This window comes from Petaurus breviceps, unplaced genomic scaffold, assembly GCF_028583685.1.
Source record: "Petaurus breviceps papuanus isolate PSGF00001 unplaced genomic scaffold, PetGlider_PUasm1.0 176, whole genome shotgun sequence".
Taxonomy (NCBI): domain Eukaryota; kingdom Metazoa; phylum Chordata; class Mammalia; order Diprotodontia; family Petauridae; genus Petaurus; species Petaurus breviceps.
Window position 1 is genome coordinate 17331682 of NW_027185771.1, and position 21535 is coordinate 17353216.

General features: G+C 38.9%; 1 protein-coding gene across 3 annotated transcripts in view; it reads right to left on the reverse strand.

Annotated features, from left to right (window-relative positions):
* Window positions 1–1334: 1334 nt before the first annotated feature.
* Window positions 1335–21535, reverse strand: part of CES3 (carboxylesterase 3) — a 95678-nt gene continuing 75477 nt past the window's right edge. For 2 of the 3 annotated variants that reach the window (XM_069085798.1, XM_069085797.1), the window contains exons 9-14: window positions 20351–20488; window positions 12203–12283; window positions 10399–10546; window positions 9400–9549; window positions 6609–6687; window positions 1335–1814 (exon numbers count right to left, since the gene is read on the reverse strand). In XM_069085798.1, the coding sequence (XP_068941899.1) occupies window positions 1622–1814; window positions 6609–6687; window positions 9400–9549; window positions 10399–10546; window positions 12203–12283; window positions 20351–20488 (789 nt within the window). In that variant the 3' untranslated portion in view covers window positions 1335–1621. Of the gene's footprint in view, window positions 1815–5683; window positions 5798–6608; window positions 6688–9399; window positions 9550–10398; window positions 10547–12202; window positions 12284–20350; window positions 20489–21535 lie in introns of all 3 variants that reach the window. The other variant, XM_069085799.1, reaches the window with a different exon arrangement.

Below are 21535 nucleotides of genomic sequence, written 5' to 3' on the forward strand. Positions count from 1 at the left end.
TTCCCCACTTCATTTGAAACCTAATATGTTCTGCTCTAGCTTTATATGTGTCTCTCTGCTTCAAATGTGTTTCTTGTAAACAACATATTGTAGGATTCTGGTTTTTAATACACTCTGCTATCCACTTACATGTTATGGATGTTTATCTCATTCACATTCACAGTTACGATTATTAATGGTGGATCTTGTTTTTTCCCTGATTATCCTTTTCTATCTCTTTACCCTGCCCTTCCTTTTCTAACCATCACCTCCCCCAATCTGCCCTCCCTTCTATTAGTTCCCCTCCCTTCTCTTATCACCTTTCCTCCTTATTTCCCTATAGGGTAAGATAGATTTCTATACCCAACTGAATAGGTATATTATTCCCTCTTTGAGTCAATTCCAAGGAGAGTAAAGTTCAAGTGATGCCCTGCCCCATCTTTCCTTGCACTGTGATAGATCTTTCACCCCTTTTCATGTGAGAGAATTTAACCCATTTTACCTTCCTCTTCCCTCTTTTCCCAGTTCAATTTTCTTTCTTACTCCTTATTTTTTTAATATCATCTCATCAAAGTAAACTTATACTCACTGTCTATGTACACTCTGTGTATACTCATTCTAATGTCCTAATAGTTATAAAGTTCTTAAGAGCTACAAGTATCACTATACACTTCCTGTGTAGGGTTGTAAACAGTTAAATCTTATTGAATCCCTTATGTTTTCTCATTCCTGTTTGCCTTTTTATGCTTCTCTTGAGTCTTGTATATGAAAATCAAAACTTTTGTTCAGTTCTGGTGTTTTCATCAGGAATGGTTGAAAGTCCTTTATTTAATTGATTATTCATTTTATCCCTGAAAGATTATGCTCAGTTTCACTGGGTAGGTGACTTTTGGTTGAATCCCGGTTCCTTTGCCTTCCAGAATATCATATTCCAAGCCCTATGATCTTTTATGTAGAAGCTGATAAATCCTGTGTAATCTTGACTGTGACTTCATGACATTTATTCCATAATTCTTAATGTTCTTTCCAGCTTTAACTCTATAATCCCTTATAGCCCTAAATCCAGGCTTTTTCTTTTTACTATTTTCCAAGTTGCAAGCATTTTAAAAATTAGTTTTATTAATTTGATCCCTCTCCCATTAAGCAAATTTTAAAAACCAAAGAAACTCCCCAAATATCTAAATCCTAATTTGATCTTATGAGCTGGGTTGAATCCTGCAAGTCACTTCAATTGCCTCAAGTCCTTCATTTGTAAAATGGAAATAATAATGCAAATACTATTTAGCTCCTAGGTTGCTGTGCTGTTTAAATAAGCAATACTAGTAAAGTACTTTGTAAACATAAAACACTATACAAACATTCAGCAGACATTTATTAAGTTCTCACTCCATGCAATACTCTATGACTGATGCTAGGAGGCTTTTATAAAGACAAGATGTATGTCTTCCTTCAAGGTGCTTAAAATAGAGTGTCAGGTATATTAACATTTTTACCATAATTATTGTTGTATTTTGGTTATAAATTTTTATTTAGTTATTTTGGTTGGTTTGTTGTAAATATATGCAAAAAGCCTACTAAGATCTTAAAATGATTTCTTTAAATTCTTTGGTCTTGATGTGCTGTTAGTTCAGTGGTGGGGAAATTACAACTCTGTGTTCACTTTCATGAATGTGGCTTCATTATGTGGCTTGACTTTTTCACGAATTACTTTTGCCCAAAGCTCCATTTTGTCCTCTTTGAGTTTCTTTTTGACCTTTTGAGTTAAGTTGAGCTCCAGGTATGACTCTGATTGGTCAAAGAGAGGCCAGTTGGGTAGCCCTTCTCCATTGGGGTCCCTGGAAATTAGGGGAAAAGGAATGAGTGGGCTGGAGAATGGACAAGAATGTACCATGTCCTTCACAAGCTGCTACAGACAGGTTTCAGTTTCCTGATGGCTCACTCTCTGATCTGTTCTAACTCCTTACCAGTTGCCTTGCCTCTTTGAGAATGACTCTTTCTTGAGTCTAAACTAGGGAATAGATTGCAAGGATTACTGTTCATCCCTACCTCTTTCTACTTACCCTCTATGTGTTGTCTTACCCCATTAGAATGTATACTTCTCTAGAGTAGGAAACTTCTTGTTTTCATATCCCCAGTGCTTAGCACGGTTCTTGGCACATAGGAATCTAATCTAGGACCCCTGTGTAAAGTAATGACACCTCATATTATTTGGAAACAAGTGCATGTGATAACATATATGTAATGACAACATGTTTTACATATGTTGTGTGTTTTAATCCTATAATGGGAGATACTTGACCTTTTGGTGAGAAAGGACTCCTGCCCCCCAATTACATTTTTGTTCTGAGCATAATATATTAATGGAGGTGTATGGTGACCTGATTGTCTCTCTGGAGAAATGGGTGGGACCATTGTATTGTGGAGGACTCTTACTAATGTGATGGTAACTTAGCTCTGGAAGCTCCAACCTTGGAAGAGGGTGGGAAGATCCAGGACCAGTGCAAATGCTTGATGGGAAGTGTTAGTGGTATAGGTGTTTCTACTTGTGTGACTTTGGAAAGATCTTTTTCCTCTTTTGTAAAGACAAGGTGACTAGGCAAGATAAACTCTGATGATGGCAGAGGTTCTTAATGTGAGGTTCATGAATTTGGTTTGGCTTTTATATTATAATAATCACATTTGATTATTATTGTTAATAACAATAATGCTAGCTAACATTTCTATAGTGTATACTATGTAACAAGTACTACGTTAAGTTTTTTTTTTTTTTTACCAATATCTCATTTGATCCTCACAACAATCCTGAGAAGTAGGTGCTAAATTATCTCCATTTTATAGTTAAGGAAACTGAGGTAAACCGAATTTAAGAGCCTTGCCCAGGGTTCCACAACTAGCAAGTTTCTGGGGCCAGATTTGAATTCAAGTCTCCCTAATTTCAGGACCAGTTTTATCCACTGAGCTACCTAGCTACCTAATACAATTGGTTTCCTTTTAAATCCAATATATTTTATTTTATGCATTTAAAAATAGAATTTAAGTGAGGGGCCACAGACTTTACCAGACTGCCAAAAGGGATCACACATAAGAAGGTAAGATCCCTTGGTTACTGTGCATCAGGAAGTATCCTTGTGTCTGGTGTTGGTTGACTTGTCCATTGAAAGATTGACCTAGGTTGGCTAGGTGCACAGTGAGTAGAGCACTGGCCCTGGAGTCAGGAGGACCAGAGTTCAAATCAGGCCTCAGACACTTAACACTTGCTAGCCATGTGACTTTGGACAAGTCACTTAACTTCAATTGCCCTGCTCTCTCCCCTCAAAAAAAAAAAAAGATTGACCTAGGAGCAAGGATAGAGGGACTGTGCAAAGACAGCCAGTAGTTGTGGGGAGAATCATTCTGGTGTGTTTTGGGAGGAGACAGAAAGGGAGAGCAGTGTGTTGGGGAGAGATTCCAGCACGTAGTGGTTGTATGTAGGACAGTGAGACAGTGAGTGAAGACCAGGGGTCCTGTGGGATTGTGGGAGTTGGAACCTGAGGTGAGGAGGCAGGGGTCCAGGAGTGTGACCTGGTCCCTACCTCCCTCCTCCATAGCAGTATGAACTGTGATGAAGTGTGTCAGGTAGGTCTGATGTGGCCACATCTAGCTTGTCTGAATCATGAACTTGTGAGCTCAACTTATTTTCTATCATAAGAAATTTTTTTGTGGGGAGTGTGTGGAAACAGGGAGATTTAAGGTAAAGGGGATCCTGGCACAAAGGGGATAGGCCAAGAATAGTTAGGCTTAATCATTAAACTTCTCACGGTCACTTGAAGGCATGGGGGTAAGGAGATAGCAGAGTAAGGGGCATGCAAAATAAACAGGGTCAAAGTTCCTTCCAGGATCTAAGCAGAGCAGCAGGGTTGGTTTGTACCAGATTAACAACAAGGGAATGCCAACAGTAGCATGATGCGATTATGTGGGAGGTGACTGGAACGGAAGCTAAATGTCTGGAAATGCCAATTTGTCCCACTGAAAGTATAGCTGGAGGCAGTGTGATGAATTAAATGTTGAGCAACCTGCTAATCTAAGAACTATTCTAAAAGGGACAGCTAGGTAGTGCAGTAGACTCTGGTGGGCCTGGAGTCAGGAGTTCAAATCTTGCCTCCGACACTTACTAGTTAGTTGTGTGACCCTGGGCAAGTCATTTAACCTCTGCCTGCTTGAGTTTCCTCACTTATAAAGTGTACTTATAAAGTACAATAGTACTTACCTCCCAGGGTTGTTGTGAGAATTAAGTGAGGTCATATTTATAAAGTGTGTAGCACAGAGTCTGGTGCTTAATAAATGTTTATTTTCTTCCATTTCCTTTCTCTATTTCTCCTCATTCAGGTATGGGCTTGAAGAGTCATCTTAAAGAGCTGTCTTTTGGGTAAGAACTGATCACAGAATTATATAATTTCAGAGTTGTAAAGGGAACCTCAGTGGCCATCTAGTCCAGTCTATACTTGAAAAAGTATTAAAACATACTTGATCCATGGTCCTCCAGCTTCTGCTTGATTTCCCCTATGGGGGAACTTGTTATCACTACTTCCTATATAATTCCACATATAATAGTAGCTATAAAGGACTTTGGAGACAGTTCATAGCTCACTGGATAAAGCGCTGGACCTGGAAGCCACGAAGACCTAAGTTCAAATTCAGCCTCAGATACTTCCTAGCTGTGTGACCCTGGGCAAGTCACTTAAGACAAAAATGTATCCACTGGAGAAGGAAATGACAAACTCCTCCAGTATCTTTGCCACAAAAACCCCAAATGGGGTCAGGAAGGATCAGACATGACTAAAACAATTGAACAACAACAGCAAAATAAAGCACTTTAACATTTATCAAGTAATTTGTCTATGTTATTTCATTTGATCCTTGTAGCTATTCTGTGAGGACACCGAGGCAGACAAAGGTTACCTATTTGACATTATTATCTTTATTAGTGCTATTTTATATCTTGATTATAGCCAGTTCATGAAGTTCCTATGAAAGTTTTTTCTTTATTGGTCGGGGGAGGGGGCAGAGCAAACATTTAATACACAGCATCTTGGATGGTTTATACTGCTGTGCTACCTTCACAAAGCTCTCTGTGGGGGAAAGTGTTGCTTCTTCTTTCTGTGAAGGGAATCCTTGTATATACTGTGCACATTGAATAAAAAAGTGAAAAATGAAAAATAAAAAATTTGCCCAGACTCACACAGTTATTAAATGTCTGAGGGAGAATCTGAACTCATACCCTCCTGATTCTAAAGCCAGCACTTTTTCCTCTATACCACCTAGCTTCCTCTATACAGGAAGTTCTCATTCTTAGGTGGTCTATAAAAATGTCCATTTTGTGATTATCTGTGAAGTTGTTTGGGAATTGGGGAATTAAGCACTTTATTAAGTTTCTACTATGTGCAAGGAACTCTCCTAAATGCTTTCCAAGTATCTCATTTCATTCTCACAATGACCCTGGAAGGTAATTACTTTTATTTATTATCCTTGTTTTACAGTTGAAAAAACTGAGGCAGACAGGTTAAATGACTTGCCCCAGGTCACACAGCTAGCATGAGTCTGAGGCTGAATTTGAACTCAGGTCTTCCTGACTCCAGATCTAGCACTCTATTGACTAAGTCACCTAGCTGCCTTTATATTCTTTCCTTTAATGAGGAGTGAGCTGTTTTGAAAGCCCAGGTGTTACCTTAACCAAGAAGATCAGAGAATTAATAGCTAGGACAGTAAGGTAGTCAATGCTTTCAACAGCCATGACATAGGTACCAGTCTTTCTCTTCCTCTGAAGGTTCTTGTAGTAATCCTATCAAAAGAAAACCAGGGAAAGTTCTTGGGCTGATCTTTCTACATTTGCCTTTGAATTTTGGAACCAACTGTTGTCACAAAGGAGAGTAAGACAGCCAGAAGAGACCTCTTTGTAGCAAAGCAGTATAGTTCTGGGGGGTCTGGTTACCCAGATACATTTCTTCGGGGGGGCAGTCTGTATTATGGGTTCCCCTGTACTGTATGTGTCCCTGGGAAAAATCTCATGCTTTTTACAAGATGATAGGCTAGTCCTATGAGCTGCCGGAGGTCTTAAGGCATAGCATATGTCAAAGGGTAAAGCAGTAAAGATACAGAGTCATAAGGTGAGAGATAACCTTGTCAATACCTTCTGAACCATTCTCAGTTCTCTGAGATATACTTGTGGGTTGTAGGATCTTGTAGACAGAGGTCATAGGACCCTGACATTTGAGGGTACTAAAGGAACATAGTTGCAAAGGGAAAAAAACCAGGAGCCCCAAGATCCCTTTTTTTAGGAGGTTAGTCAGCAAAGGTTAGGTTTTAAATCTCTCCACAGATGAAACTGAAAGCTCAAACTGTAGTAGGCTTTAGAGATAGAGTCCTCTTCTCCACTACTTCGAACAAATATCATCTCTGAGGTGATAGTCACACTGGCCTGGTACTTTGGAGCACAGACAAGAGGAGAATGTGCGTCTCTGAGATGACTCATTCTGTCCTATTCTGTGGCCCCAAGGCCAGGGATTCAAATATCCCTAAAACCTTCCCCAGGGCCCATTCTAGAATCAAAAGGTTCCTCCTTTGTATAGGGTGATTGTCTTCATCTTACTTACCCCTTCCGAATGAAATTGGCCCAGTATCTCATTATTATTCTGCTTAACTGTTTTTCCTCCTCAGTGGAGTCTGGAAAAGCTGGAAACACAATCATTTTTCATGTTGTCAAACCCAATTGACATCATGAAGAGTTTGATGCAACAAAAACTACCAGAACTTCACATTTAGGTTACACTACATATCTCAAAAATACCTGAGCCTGACCAAAAGATTCATTGTAATCATTGTACTTAAGGGGAGACTCCTAACAATTTTTCCAGGAAAACTCTGATACTCAGGCATGTAGGGTAGGATACAGTTTTAGAATTGTAAAATTCTCCAACAGAATGTATGGACAGCTGCCCTGCAGCCTTCTGGCTAACCATGTAGACTAGGGTTGAAATCTGACAGTGATCCTGTATTTTATATTTGATTTTACTCTGTAAGTGATTTTTTCTGTAGCCCCCCTTAAACAACCTCAGCCTCTTTTCTATGTCTAAGTGAAGAAGCTCATGAGTTCAAAAGTTCAATCTTTCTCTCTGAAGAGCCAGATGCCAAAAGTTGTTTTCCTCTTGATCACTTTTAATTAAAGAAAAACTCTGAGCTAACGTTTAGAAGTTCACATAAACCATTCCAATTCTATGGGAATTGCTATCAACATCATCTGATATTAGGGATGGCTCAGTGAATAAGAGCACTGGCTCCTGTGTCGGGATGACCTGGATCAAATCTGGGCTCAGACACTCAGCACCACACCCAGAAATAACTGGCCATGTAACCTTGAGCAGTTACTTAACCCTGATTGCTTAAAAAAAAAAAACATCATCTGATATTAGCAAACCACTTTGTGCCAAGGAAAGCTTGTTATCCCATATAACTTCAGTTTTTGAGAAACTCCATGGCATTTGTGTCTTATCCTTGAGGAATGAACTAGCTGACCTTGGCCTGTCTTAGCAACCCCTCCACTTTTGCCAATTAAAGGTGGTCTTGTCCTATTCCAGGCACTCATGAGTCTGCTACTCCTAGTCTACTATCGATGGCCTAGGGATGCAGTTGGGTCTCATAAATTCACAAAGCATTCCCTAGAGACAGGGAAGGGTGACCCTGATTCCACATGCCTGTGTATGCCTGCTTTCCTTAATGTAATCGGTTGTAGTCCCTAACCCTCCATGATGCTGCCAATGTTATACCCAGTGGTATGATCTCCTCGCCTAATCTGTGCTATTCTTTGTTCTATGCTTATAAAAAAGGAGTCGTATCTCTAATTCTTTGTCTTTTGGTTAATGGAGGCAATTATCAATCTACTTTATTGATTGGTTGATTACCATTACCATGCTTGAAGTATGCCTTTGTTTACCTTTTTGTTAAATTTAATTCATGGCACTAGATCAGCATTTGGGTGCTTTTAGAATGATGAGGCAATTCTCTTATTGGCCACTGAACAGTAGACTTTTAAAAAGTATTGATTTTTCCCCTGTTTCTCTTCCTTTGACCTACCAGGTACATCATGTAACTCTAGGGCTTCACATGAAGGTTACTTTTCTGACAAACTGGAAGTATTGCTGTTATTCCCACATGGCTGCTAGAACTGGGCCTCATCTAAGTGATCTTGAACTTGGACCTCAGGATGATGCTTCTGCTTTCTGTTTCTTTGCCTGATGACAGGTTACCAAGCAGCAATCCTGAGATGGAAATTTCCAGGGTGGGAGGCCCTTTCGTGAGTTTGAAAGGTCTGGAGATACTAGATCCTCAGCCTGTAGAAGAGGTATTCCCTACATTTCCTGAAGAGGTTGTCCATCAAAGAAAAGGACCACTGACAAGGGGAATAACTCCAAGGTCTGGCCTGGCTTGTCAGAAGACCTGAACCTGGAAGGGATTGTTTGGACAGGGCAGAGTTGAGGTGAAATTCAATAATGTCTATTCAACAGTTCTGTAAATTACCTTATGCCTTGATGCTTTAAGTATAAACCTCTCAGGAGAATATAAGAATATATAATATATATGTAATATATATTATATATATACATAGTTAGCCTGTTTTAAGTCTTTCTATTAATGTATACTTATGAAAGCTCTTTCTATTAAACTTTTCTTTTGTATATAGGAAATAAATACCTGTCCCATACATGATTTATATTGTATATGGAATACCAGTCTACTCTGCTTTTTGGGGAGACCCTAGACATGAACCAAACCCAAGTTTTAAGTAAATCTTCCCTAGGGAGGAGTGGAATAAATCAGTGTGAGAAAAAGAATTCGACTCTTCTTCTAGGTTCTCAGGATTCCCCTACAACTAAATCCAGTCACCATGTTCTTGGGTTCAGAAGCTGTAGACAGAATCTGGAGTATAGATGTAGAGAAGGCAGTGCTCCAGACCTTTGGTCTTAGAAGCAAGTCAGAATTATTAGATCTAAACATGAAACTTCTTAGACTAAAGGAAGACCCATGAACTCTAAACCTCTTCAACTCACAAGGTGACCTCCAAACATGGAATTTCTGTCTCAGGATAAGCTAAGATCAGGTGAAGAAGCATAGGACAGAAGAGACCCAGGTTCAGGCTTGCCTACCTGAGTCCCATTTCTTTCATTTTTCTTGTTGAAGGGCAATTGGGGTTAAGTGACTTGCCCAGGTCACATGGCTAGTTTTTTTTATGTTAAGTGTCTGAGGCTGGATTTGAACTCAGGTCCTGCTGACTCCAGGGCCGGTGCTCTGGTGCACCACCTAGCCCAATACTAAAGACAAAAACTATGTTTCTCACAATTCTAGACACAGTAAATATTCAGTAAAGATTGATTGATATATTTTCCTTACCCAACATGGAGTGCTCATCTGTCATGAATGGGCCTCCAAAAACAAATGTGAGTTCAGAAGAATGGTCAGATTTTACATAAGCAGGCTTGCTTTTATTGAAAGCAGTTGGCCGATGCTGGAATTCATAAAAGTAAACTGGAGTACCAGAATCTGATGGAAAAGAGCAAAGAAGAAGCCTGGAGTTAGGAATCTGAGAAGACACATCGGGTAGGAGAAGCCCATTTTGTTGCAACGTTGTTTGTTATTGTTTCTTTCTGTTGTCCTTCATTGAGAAGAGGATCAATGACAACATGGGTGATGTCTTGACTTGTCACTGAATTGGATTTAGGTGAAGCAGAGCTATGGAAATTCAGCCTCTCTCTCTCTCCTCTAGTGTCATTGAAGTCTAGTGGCGGGACACATTGCAGTAAAGTTGTGAAGGGCTTTTGTAGCTTAACAGAAGAATTTATACCTGACCCTAGAGGCAACAAGGAACCACCAGTGTTGATGATGTAGTGTAGGGACCTGGTCAGATCTATGCTTAAGAAAAATCACTTTGGCAGGAATGTGGAGAATGATTTGAAGGGTTGAGAAGCTTGAGGCAGGAAGAAGAATTAAGATGCTATTACAGATGAAAGAAGCCTGAATTTGGGTGACAGCTGTGTGTGTAGAGGTTTTGGGTGAGAGAGATGTATAAAGGCAGAAACAGCACTATATGGCAACTGATGATATATGTGGGGTGAGGGAGAATGAAGTGAAGAATGACCTTAAAATTCCAAATTGAGGAGACTGGAATAATGGTGGTGTCTTTGATAGAAATAAAATCAAGTAAAACCTTAGACCTTCATGAGCTTGCTCCATGATTCCAAAGAACTCATTGTCTTCCTTGAGCCTTAGTTTGAGAATAAATACACCTCCCACCCTGATCTGACTGTTTTGACTCTTGGGTCCCTGGAGTCTTGTTTGGGGCAGTTTGAAGCCATAAGCCCAGAGCAAGATAAATTCAGTTGAATAGCTCACCTCTGTGTTTCTGTGCTATCTTTAGAATTGGAAAAATTAAGATAAAGTCTCCAAGTAATTCCAGAGTTGCATCCCGAATGGCGAGTGGGTCTGTCTGGTTACCCAAGTACTCATCTATAATGAGATGGATTGACTCAGAAGGGACATCCTGGGATAAACAGAGAAGAAAAATTAGGAGACTCCATGAGAATCAATGGCAAAGCCAGAAGCTTATCCTTTAACCTAAGCTTGGGGCAATGACAAGAAGACTGGACTTGAAATCAGAAGAGACAATCTAACTGAGGCATCTATGGGCCTGAATGGATAGAGTGTTGGACTTGGAACCAAGAAGATCTGAATTAAAATCCACCTTAGACACTTGCTAGTTATGTGGCTCTAGGCAAGATATTTAACCTGTCTACCTTAATTTCTTCATCTATAAAATGGGAACAATAATATCACATACCTCCTAATGTTGTATAAAATGAGATGAAACTTATAAAGCACTTTACAAATCTTAAAGCACTGTATAAATGCTGGGCAGCTTGGTGGCACTAGTAGATAGAGGGCCAGGCCTGGAATCAAGAAGACCTGAGTTCAAATCCAGCCTCAGACACTTACTAGTTGTATGGCCTTAGACAAGTCACTTAAGCCTGAGCTGTAAAATGAGGTGGAGAAGAAAATGACAAACCATTCCAATATCTTTGCCAAGAAAACCCAAAATAAGGTCATGGAGAGTTGGATACAACTGGAATGACTGACCAATAGCAATTATTGTTATTATGTTTGGGTTGTAGCACTAACTTGGTGGAGTGGGTAAGCAGAATGCTAGACTTAAGAGTTAGGAATCCTTTAATTCAGATTCTGAGACATATTAACTACGTGACTCAGGGCAAATTCCTTGCCTCTCTCTAAACCTCCTTTTTATTATGGGATCTTGGGCTAATTATTTTACTGGGTCTCAAGTTCATAGTTCTCAAGGTAGGGGGTCATGCTGGGTAATCTCTTAAGGTCTAATCTATCACTATTGTTTATGTCCTAAGACCCCTTCCAGCTCTTGTATTTTGTTTTTTTTTGCTTTTATTTGGACCGGTGGTTTCATTGGTGTGGGCTCCTTCCAGTGGGGAAACTCCTTCTCCTGATGCAAACCAGTAACTTCTGAGATTCATAGTTTGAGAGAGTTGTCTGGGGACACCGAGCAGTTACATGACTTGCTTCAGATCAGTTTGTGGCAGAGACAGGACTGGAACCCAGTCTGTTCTTGTTCTACTGTTCTATATTGCCTTCAATATGATCTGTTTCAACATTCTAATGTTCTAAAATGTGTTCTAATTCTGACATCCTGTGTTCTAATGCCCCATTCCAGCTCTGATACTTTTTGTTACAATATTCTAATACTTTAAGATTTCTTTCCACTCTGATATTCTATATTCTAAGGCCCCTCATCCTCATAATGGTTCAGGAGTTAGATAATGTAAGTATTATTACCCCCATTTTGCAGACAAAATGGAAGCTATGGTAGGTTTGACTAAGTTGACCCGGTTCATATGGGTAGCTGGTGGCAGAGAGATTTGAACCAAGGTCTTCTGGTTCAGCCCTCTTTCCAAAACACCCCAGTCTCACCCAGGGGGTGGTCTGTGAACTCTGATCACCTACCTGCCAAAGGCATTTCTTTATCCAGTGGCCCTCTGGTCTACTAGATGATTCTATCTTAGGGCCCCATGGTCCTACCCAGTGGGAATAAATAAATCAGGGTATAGAGGATGGAACCATGAGGGGGAATCAGGCTGAGACAGCAAAAGGAAACACCCAGGTGTTTTCTCACCATGTAAACACTCTGGCTCTTCAACAAGGTGAATGCCAATTCTTTTTCTATTCCATCATCCAGATTTTGGGGTATCCATGCCTGGTGGGGGAAAGTAAATTACCTTGTCAATAGATTATAGTTTCTCAGCCTTTCCTCTAAGAAGCCCCAATCAACAGAAAAACATGGAAAAATTTGCATGAAATAATGAAGAGTGAAATGAGCAGAACTGAGAGAACATTGTATACAGTAACAGCAATATGGTTTAAGAACAACTTTGAATGACTCAGTCATATCGAGTATTACAAACATTTAAATCTACTACCAAAGATCTTTGAAGGATGTTATCTACCTCCAGAGAAAGAATGGATAAATAGAAGTATGTAGAGTATGGCTTTGCATGTATACATATTTGCGTTTAATGGTAGCCTTCTCTAGGGAAGGATGGGGAGGGAGAGAGGGAGGAAAAAAGTACATGGCAGAGAACAAAAGAAAACTTAGAAGGAAGCACAGAAAAACAGGATAACTTTGAAAACAGTATATAGTATTTGTTACATAGTTTTTAAAAATAGTAAACAGTGTGAAATGGAAATTTAAGGCTTTATATTGAATACTCTTTTCATGTTGTGCTGTGTACACAGAAATGTTCTTTTTTTCTTGTCTTTTTGTATTTAAGTTCAAAATGAATAGAAACATTTTTAATGGGGGGAAAAACAAATAAGGGGGGAAAAAAGAAGCCCCAACTGAGACTGATCAGCTGGGACACACACCTGACATCTACTCTCATCCCCAAGGGCACACCCAACATCTTCAATGTGTTGACTCAACTTCCTCACCCCTGGATGACCAGCTGGGCACATCACTTTCCTGATACCATTTCCCCAAAGGACCGAGGAGGAACAACCTGAAACGTTCCTTCCTTTGAACCATCATAGGCTTTAGAGCTAGAAGGGGACCTAGAGAAAATTTAGTCTAATCATTCCTAACTTGTAGGTAACAAACCTCTAAATGCTGAAGGCTTATTGTGAAGAATCTATGAATCCATATAGTAACATTTTCTCTCAAAATTGTAAATTAGCATTACCCATAATGACGTCAAATGACTCAGCATAATAAATAAATAAATAAATGTTTTTGGTCTCAATCTCCTCACTTGTAAAATAGTAGTTGGACTATATAAATCCTTATAGTTCTGAGCAATTCAAGGAAATTCTCTGCAATTCAAGGAAATTGCACCTTGCACAGCCTGAAAAATTGTCCTTGCATAATATATGTAGCTTTTCTACATGATAATAACTGCAATAAAGATATTTAACATTTGTAACCGTGCCTACTATGTGCAAGGTATTGTGCTGAGAGCTTTACAATTATTATCTCATTTGATATTCATGTAGGGAAATGCTATTGTGATTAATAGAATTCAATCTAATTTAAAAGTATTACAGAAGGAAAGTTATATATGGAAATTATGAAGATATAAAAATAAGTGATCTCAATGAATTATTTTAAGGTTCAAAGAGTAACATTCAGAATAGTTGTTTGATGTCGTGTGTTTTATTAATTAATGGGTACTAGTTGTACAACCACCATGATGCCAAGGGTTCTCATAGTTCCTTTGAGTTAAGGAGTGAGTGACTCCTTTTACTTAAGGGGAAAGTAAAGCCTGCGGGAGATGAAGGGACTTTTCACAGAGTCACATAACTGATAGGAGGTGGAGGGAGAATTCAAACTTGGGGGCCTAACATCATATTCCATGCTTTTGTCTCCACATACGATACTCTCTGGGTGAATCTAAATCTAGAAAGTATTTAGAAAGGTTAAATAATGGATAAATAGAACAGAAAACCAAATAATTAAATATGATTATGCGGATCAAATCAAATGAGTTAACATAAGTAAAGCTCTTTGCAAACCTAACATAATAGCACTACATAAATGTTTGCTGCTACTTATTAAGTCATGCTTAAAGGTACTATTGACAATGAGAATATCAACATGGAATGTCTTTATGGCTGATGGAATAACAGCTAAACTTAGAAAAGTTTACCGAGCCGTGAGAAGTATACAGAAAACCTTGACTCAGCTGTATGGAGAGAAATGAAGAGGTAAATAGGAGATGTACTTTTTTTCCATTCAGGTCCAGAATAGACTTGTTTAGTTGTCCTTTGTTCTCAAAGAGGACCAAAATGATATCACTATGTTAGTCAAGTTGCAGGGTGTCTGACCATGGCTGATCAGACCAGTATAAGTTTAGAATGCTTTGTCACACATTGGGCACAAATTGTCCATGTGAATATTTGGGGTGGGTTCTCTAAATTTGTGCATCTTTTTTTTTTTCCTTTTTAGAGGGCAATTGGGGTTAAGTGACTTGCCCAAGGTCACACGGCTAGTTTTTGTGTTAAGTGTCTGAGGCTGGATCCGAACCCAGGTCCTCCTGACTCCAGGGCTGCTGTTCTATTCACTGTGCCACCTAGCTGCCCTTAAATTTGTGCATCTTAAGTGTCTTTCGAGCTACTTCAATTCTACTTTGTTTGTAGAGCACAGCACCTTCTTTTATGCAGGTACAGCATGCTGGGTGATCCATTGCCAGGGTCTCCCATGTTACCCAATCAATTTCAGGTCCAGAACAGACTTACCAACATCTTTAGGGAAGGCATTAACAGAAGTCTAAGCATGGAAATTTTTTCCCCTCTTAATGTGGTAGTTCTGACCATACACTCTACTCAAGTCCACCTTTCCTCATTGTGGTGTTTAGGTGATTCTTTTTTCACCATTTCCCAGCATGGATGTTTCTCCTGCCCCAACCCTTCTCAGATTCGTTTTATATGTTGTTTTCCTCCATTAGAATGTAAGCTTCTTGAGAGCAGAGATTGTCTTTCTTTTTGCTTCTATTTATATGTCCAGCTCTTAGCTGAGAGCCTGGCACATAGTAAATGTATAAATACAAATATATAAATGCTTGTTGCTTTGCCTTGCTTTGGCAATGCCACCCAAATTATTTTATAAATGTAATAATAATTTTTAAAAACCAATGGGATGTCTCATAGAATGGAATAAAATAATACAATTTATATTAATTTATATAAAAGAGGGCAAGAACATTAAGGGAAAATATTTTTTTAAGGAGGAAAGAGTACTCACACTGTCAGATCTCAAATTGTATTACAAAGTAATAATTATCAAACTATTCTTGTGCTGGATTAAACAAAAGAAAAATAGATCAATGAAGTAAGTTACATAACCTAGAACAGGAACTAAATACATTTCTATAGACAACTGTGTGGTAAATCCAAAATCCTAAAATACTGGGGAAAAAACTTATAATTTAATTTTTTTAAAAATGGTTGAGAAATTGGACATCAGTATGCCAGAAAATGGGGTTATCACCACCATCACCAACAAGCAGCTGTTTTTTTTTTTTTTTTAGTACCTACCATATGCCTGAGTTTATTCACTTCTCAAGTTGCAGAGCTTGGATGGGAGTCCAGTTTGCTTAACTTTAAGTTATTCCCAAATATAGGAAATGAGACCCTCTTTGTGTCCCTGGTGTGGAGCAAAAAGCATGGACTGAACTGGTAGTCAAAAGTCCTGTACCTGAGTGTCAGCTCTGCCACTATCTTACTATTGTGGGAATGGAGTGGATCACATAGACTCCATCTTGTGACTCAATTCTGGAGCTAGCTCAGTTCTCTCTCTCTCTCTCTTTTTTTTTTTAAGCAACTGGGGTTAAGTAACTTGCTCAAGGTTACCCGGCCAGTTATTTCTGGGTGTGGTGCTGAGTGTCTGAGCCCGGGATTCGATCTCCAGGTCGTCCCAACACTGGAACCGGTGCTCTTACTCGCTGAGCCACCTGGCTGCCCCCTCAGTTCTCTTTTTATTCAATTATGGAGCTAGTCCAGTTTCTGGCTCATGAGGAAATTTTGTTGCATTGTTTGAATTTAGCCTGGCATGGCTGAGAAGTTGGACCTGCTGCTTAGAGACCCCTAATCAAGGACCTAGGTTATGCTGACCAGAAACCTAGAAGGATCCAAATATTGATACCAGAAGTTTTCTCACAATTATCTATCTCAGGCAACCCATATGACTTGTCTGAAAACTAGCTCCCTACTGGTCAATCAGTTAATGTTTCCATGTTCCTTTGATTGTTTACAGACACTTGGGGAGAGTGGGAACACCTCTTTTTCTGATTTCAGGGAATTGCATTTGTTCCTTCTCCCCCTCCCAACTTGGAAAATCCTTCATCTTTCCTTTAATTAGAAACCAGATTACCTAATTTTCTATTCTGGTTAATTTTCTTTTAATTAACTGGTTTTTTTTTAAATTAATTGCTTTTAGTGCATAAAAAAATCTGCCTCTCCCTCTTTTCATGAGCCCAGTGCCAAAGCTGAGGAGATCTGGTCCTAATTTGTTGTGCAACTGGCATGCATTACTCAATGAATTGATATGCTTTGAACCTGAAACCTGTTTCCTCCATCATTTTATCTTTCACTCACCACAGAACCCAGAGTTAAGAGCTTACAAATCTGTGGCTTCTTTCTAATTTTCTTTGGTGACCTTGCTTCTAATTTACCTAAACAATTAATTCTGCTATGTACATCTTTAGCTTTCCCAAAAGACATTCCGAGTCACCTCCCCTTTCCCATTATTGTGAATATCTATCCCTATTATCTACAAGATGGTCTGGGTCCAGGTGATGGTGTCCAGGTGGGCTAATGGTCCCTCCTCACAGACCCTTCTTTGGTTTAAATCACTCTTTCCATTCCTTAATTAAATCTGACTCATTTTTAAGTTGCTCCCTGATTTAGACAAGCTCTTCTCTTTTCATGGTCAAGAAAGGTTTAAGTACCAGGTAAATTTAAACTGCAAAGTGCAGACACTTTCCCTACCCCCTTTACTCTGAGATTAATTTCAAACTAGCTACCTTAATTACAGTAAAAAAAAAATAAGTCTACCAATCTTTAGGGAAGAAGTTATTTAAGTGTTACACCTAAAATTTTTACAAAATTTAATTCTTATTTTTCATTAAAAAAATTCTTCACAAAAACTCACTAAGATATTCTAGCATATGTTAAGTTTTTTATTGAATAGGACAAAGAGAAGGTGGTGAGTTCCTGGAATTACCCAAAGTCCCAGGAATTCTTTCCTATAATCCTTTTTTTTTTTTGCTTTTGGAGGGCAATTGGGGTCAAGCGACCTGCCCATGGTCACACGACTAGTTTTTGTGTTAGGTATCTGAGGTCAGATTTGAACTCAGGTCCTCCTGACTCCAGGGCCAGCACTCTGTTCACTGTGCCACCTAGCCATCCTGTCTCCTATAATCTTAAAATAATCTCCAAAATTTACTAAGATTTTTTTTTAGCAGTTCTGCAAACCAGCAAAAAGTTTTCCTTCCTTTGATTAAGTGACTCTCTCTAATCCCAACATGGCTACAGCTGAAATGACAGAGAAAAAGTATTTTATGAGTTTTTTCTTTCTTTTTAACCTAATTTCCCTTGGAAAGTCTAAAGTAGGAGTTAGTCCTGCTTACTGGGACAGAAAGGTTAGCATCTAGGAGAACTGCTTCAAGTATGAAACTTTGTTAATCTTCCCCAGCACTGTGAAAAATTTTTTTACAGCAGGTTTCTCTAATAAAGACCTTATCTCTCAAATGTGTAGAAAACTGAGTTAAATTTATAAAAATAAGAGCCGTTATCTAATTGAGAAATGATCAAAGGATATGATCAGGAAGTTTTCAAATGAAGAAATCAAAGCTATAGCTAGTCATCTCTACTAAATTACAATTGATTAGAGGAATGAAAATTAAAGCAATTTTGAGGTACCACCTCACATTTATCAGATTGGCTCATATGACAGAAAAGGAAAATGACAAATGGTAGTGGGGATGTGGGAAAACTGGGACCCTAATGTACTATTGGTGGAGTTGGGAACTGATTCAACCATTCTGGAGCACAATTTGGAACTATATCTAAAGGGCTATAAAATTATGCATACCTTTTAATCTAGCAATAGGTCTAATAGGTTATATCCCAAGAGATTTTTTTTAAAAGGAAAAGGACCTATATGCATAAAATATTTATAGTAGTTCTTTTTGTGGTGGCAAAGGATTGGAAATTGAGGGGATGCCCATCAACTGGGGAACAGATGAACAAGTTGTGGTATATGATTATGATGGAATATGATTGTGCTATGAGAAATGTTTAGCAAGACGACTTCAGAAAAAACCTGGAAAAACTTAAATGAACTGATCAAAGTGAAGTGATCAGAATCAAGGGAACATTGTACACAGTAGCAAATGACTTAGCTATTCGATCAGTGCAAAGATCCAAGACAATTCTGAAGGACCTATGATGAAAAATGCTATTAACCTCCAGAGAAGGAATTGATGGAGTCTGAATGCAGATCAAAGCATATATTTTTTTTTCTTGCTTGTTTTGGTCTTTTTTTTTTTTTCACAAAATGACTAGTATGGAAATATGTTTTGCATGAGTGCATATGCTTAATCTGTATCAAATTGCTTGCCTTCTCAATGTTGGGGGAGAGGAAGGGAGGGAGGGAGAGAATTTGGAACTAAAAATAAGAAAAAAACGAAGATTAAAAAATGTTTTTATACGTAAAAGGGAAAAAATAAAATGTTTTTTAAAATGTTCGCCAGCATTCTAAATTCTTTGGTTGCAGTTTTTCTGACTGGCTACATTTTCCCCTCAGAAATCTTATATCACTTCTTCTGAACACCATGTGAGTATTTACCTTGCTTAATCTTTTAGGCCAAGATATGTTTGGCATTCAAACTAGTGGCCAGTTCATTGCAGTTGCACTTTCTGAAGTAGAGTTTGAATGCTTGACAATTTAGCTTGAGAAGGAACTTCATTATCCTGTACCTTATCTTGCTAGGTGATTTTCAGAATCTTTCTAAGACAATTCAAATGAAAGTGACTCAATTTCCTGGCATGGAACTGGTATACTGTGCAGGTTTCACAGGAGTACAACAGTGAAGTCAGCACAGTGGCTCTGTAGACCTTCAATTTGGTAGGCAGCTTAATACCTCTTCTCTCCCATACTTTCCTTCAGAGCCTCCTAAACACTGAGCTAGCTCTGGCAATGTGTGCATCAACCTCATCATCTATGTGTACATCCCTGGAAATTATACTGCCAAAGTAAGTGAACTTATCCACAGCATTCAAAATTTCTCCATTTGCTGTAACCAATGGTTCCAGGTATGGATGGTGTAGTGCTGGTTGGTGGAGAAGGTATATTTTCTTGGTGTGAATTATTACACCAAAATTAGCACAAGCAGTAGAGAATGGATCCATATTTTGTTGCATCTCAGTTTCAGAGGTTGCATTGAGTGCATAATCATCTGCGAACAAAAAAATCATGCACCAACTCTCCCTTCACTTTAGTCTTGGCTTGTTTCTTTTTCAAGTTAAATAATTTGCCATCAGTGCAGTAGCATACCGTAAAGCTGTTTTAGTCCTTGTTGAAAGTTTCTGACAACATGGCTGAAAACATCATGCTAAAAAACATGAGAACAAGCACACAGCCATACTTAATTCCATTGGTGACTGGGAAATCATGAGAGTATTACCCATTATCCAGAACCTGGGCAAGCATGCTGTCATGAAATTGACATACAATACTGATGAACTTCTACAAGCAATCAAATTTTGACTTAATTTTCCACAAGCACTCACAACTGACTATATCAAAGTCTTTGGTCAGATTGATGAATGTTGTATACAGACCTCTGTACTGCTCCTGGAATTTCTCCCAGAGTTGTTGGGCAGCAAATGCCATATCAACTGTTACTTTGCCCTATCTGAAGCCACATTGACTCTCAGGTAGTTATCCATCTTCCAGGTGAAAGATTAGTCTATTAAGGAGGACTCTGTCAAGAATCTTACCAGCAATGGGTAAGAGAGAGAACCCCTGTGATTGCCAAAGCACAATCTATTTTTCCTTTACCTTTATAACAATGGACAATGGAGGCATCATTGAAATCCTGAGGGATAATTTCCTTTTCCCATATAACCCAGAAAATTTCAGTTTTAAAGTGGATGCCAATATGCATTGGTACAGAAAGTTTCCCCATCTGAGAATTCCTGATACCAATGAAATCATGGGTTCAGTCTCCATCCTCACCCTGCTGCCAAGGCACTGAAATAATCTTACCGAAGGTACCAAGTGCCCAAACTCATGATTGGTGGCTCCAATCAAATAGGGAATTCTTGGGAACTCATTCTCCAAGAGGAGTTCTTTTGGGGACTTTGGTAAGAAAACACCATCCACAGTGATTGAGATTACTGGTTTCTGCAAGAGAAGAAGAAAACACTTTTTTGTGGGTTATTCTTTCATTTTGGATTTACCCATATAAGACCAGGAGTCAGGAAATTAGGATTTTCATCTTACTTCTATCTTTAACTTGCTGTCTGACCCTGGAAAAGTCATTTCCCTTCTTTTGACCCAAGTTTCTTCATCTATAAAATGACATTGGGTTTGACCAGGTCCCTTCCAGCCCCAATTTTTTATGTTCAAAAGCCTCTTCCAGCTTCATCATTCTATGATCTGTATCCAAACATTCTATATTCAAGGTCTTGGACAAATTTAATATTTTTGTTTCTAGGATGCCTTCCATCTTTGCCATTCTATGTCCTGTGCTTTGAAGTTCCTTCCTTGTCTGGGATTCCCTTTGATGATAGGAAATAGAGTCTTGATCTCAGGTATATTTCGCCTGGTATATCCATCTGGTTCTCCTTGCTCAAAGAGTTGAAGGGAGCCATTTGGAGAAGGGCCTGCCACTGTCCAGGGGTCCAATTTCTTGTGTCAGACAAACAGAGGACCATATTCACTAAGAAAGTTTACCCAGCTTTCTCCCGACTTTGCCCTTTCCTGTGTCTCTTCCAGGAAAACAATTCTATCTTCTCTACCTCTCTGTTTCTCCTTTCATATTTTTTTCTCAATTCCTAGCATCTATTTATTCTCCTGCTTCAAGCTCAAATGTTGGAAGGCAAAGGGAGGTTCCACTTAACCCAGTATCTATGCTGGACTTTGCCTCTGATTTAGGAATTCACCATTAAATATTGGAGAAAGGTATAGAGTGAGTATTCAGGTGCTCTGAACCCACATTCTTTTTTGGCCAAGCCCAGAGTTTGCCAGGGAAGATAGCTCAAGCTCAGAGGGCGGTAGTTCTAGCAACCTGAACTCTAAAGTACACCTTCTCTTCAGGGGGCTAATTTGTTCCAGAGTCATGTCTTATGATTAGTGATCTCTGTGGACACAAGTCCTAGAGATGGAATCAGGGAAAAAATCTCTCCTTGATTTTTAGAGACAATAGGAAGGAAAGGAGGGGTCATGATC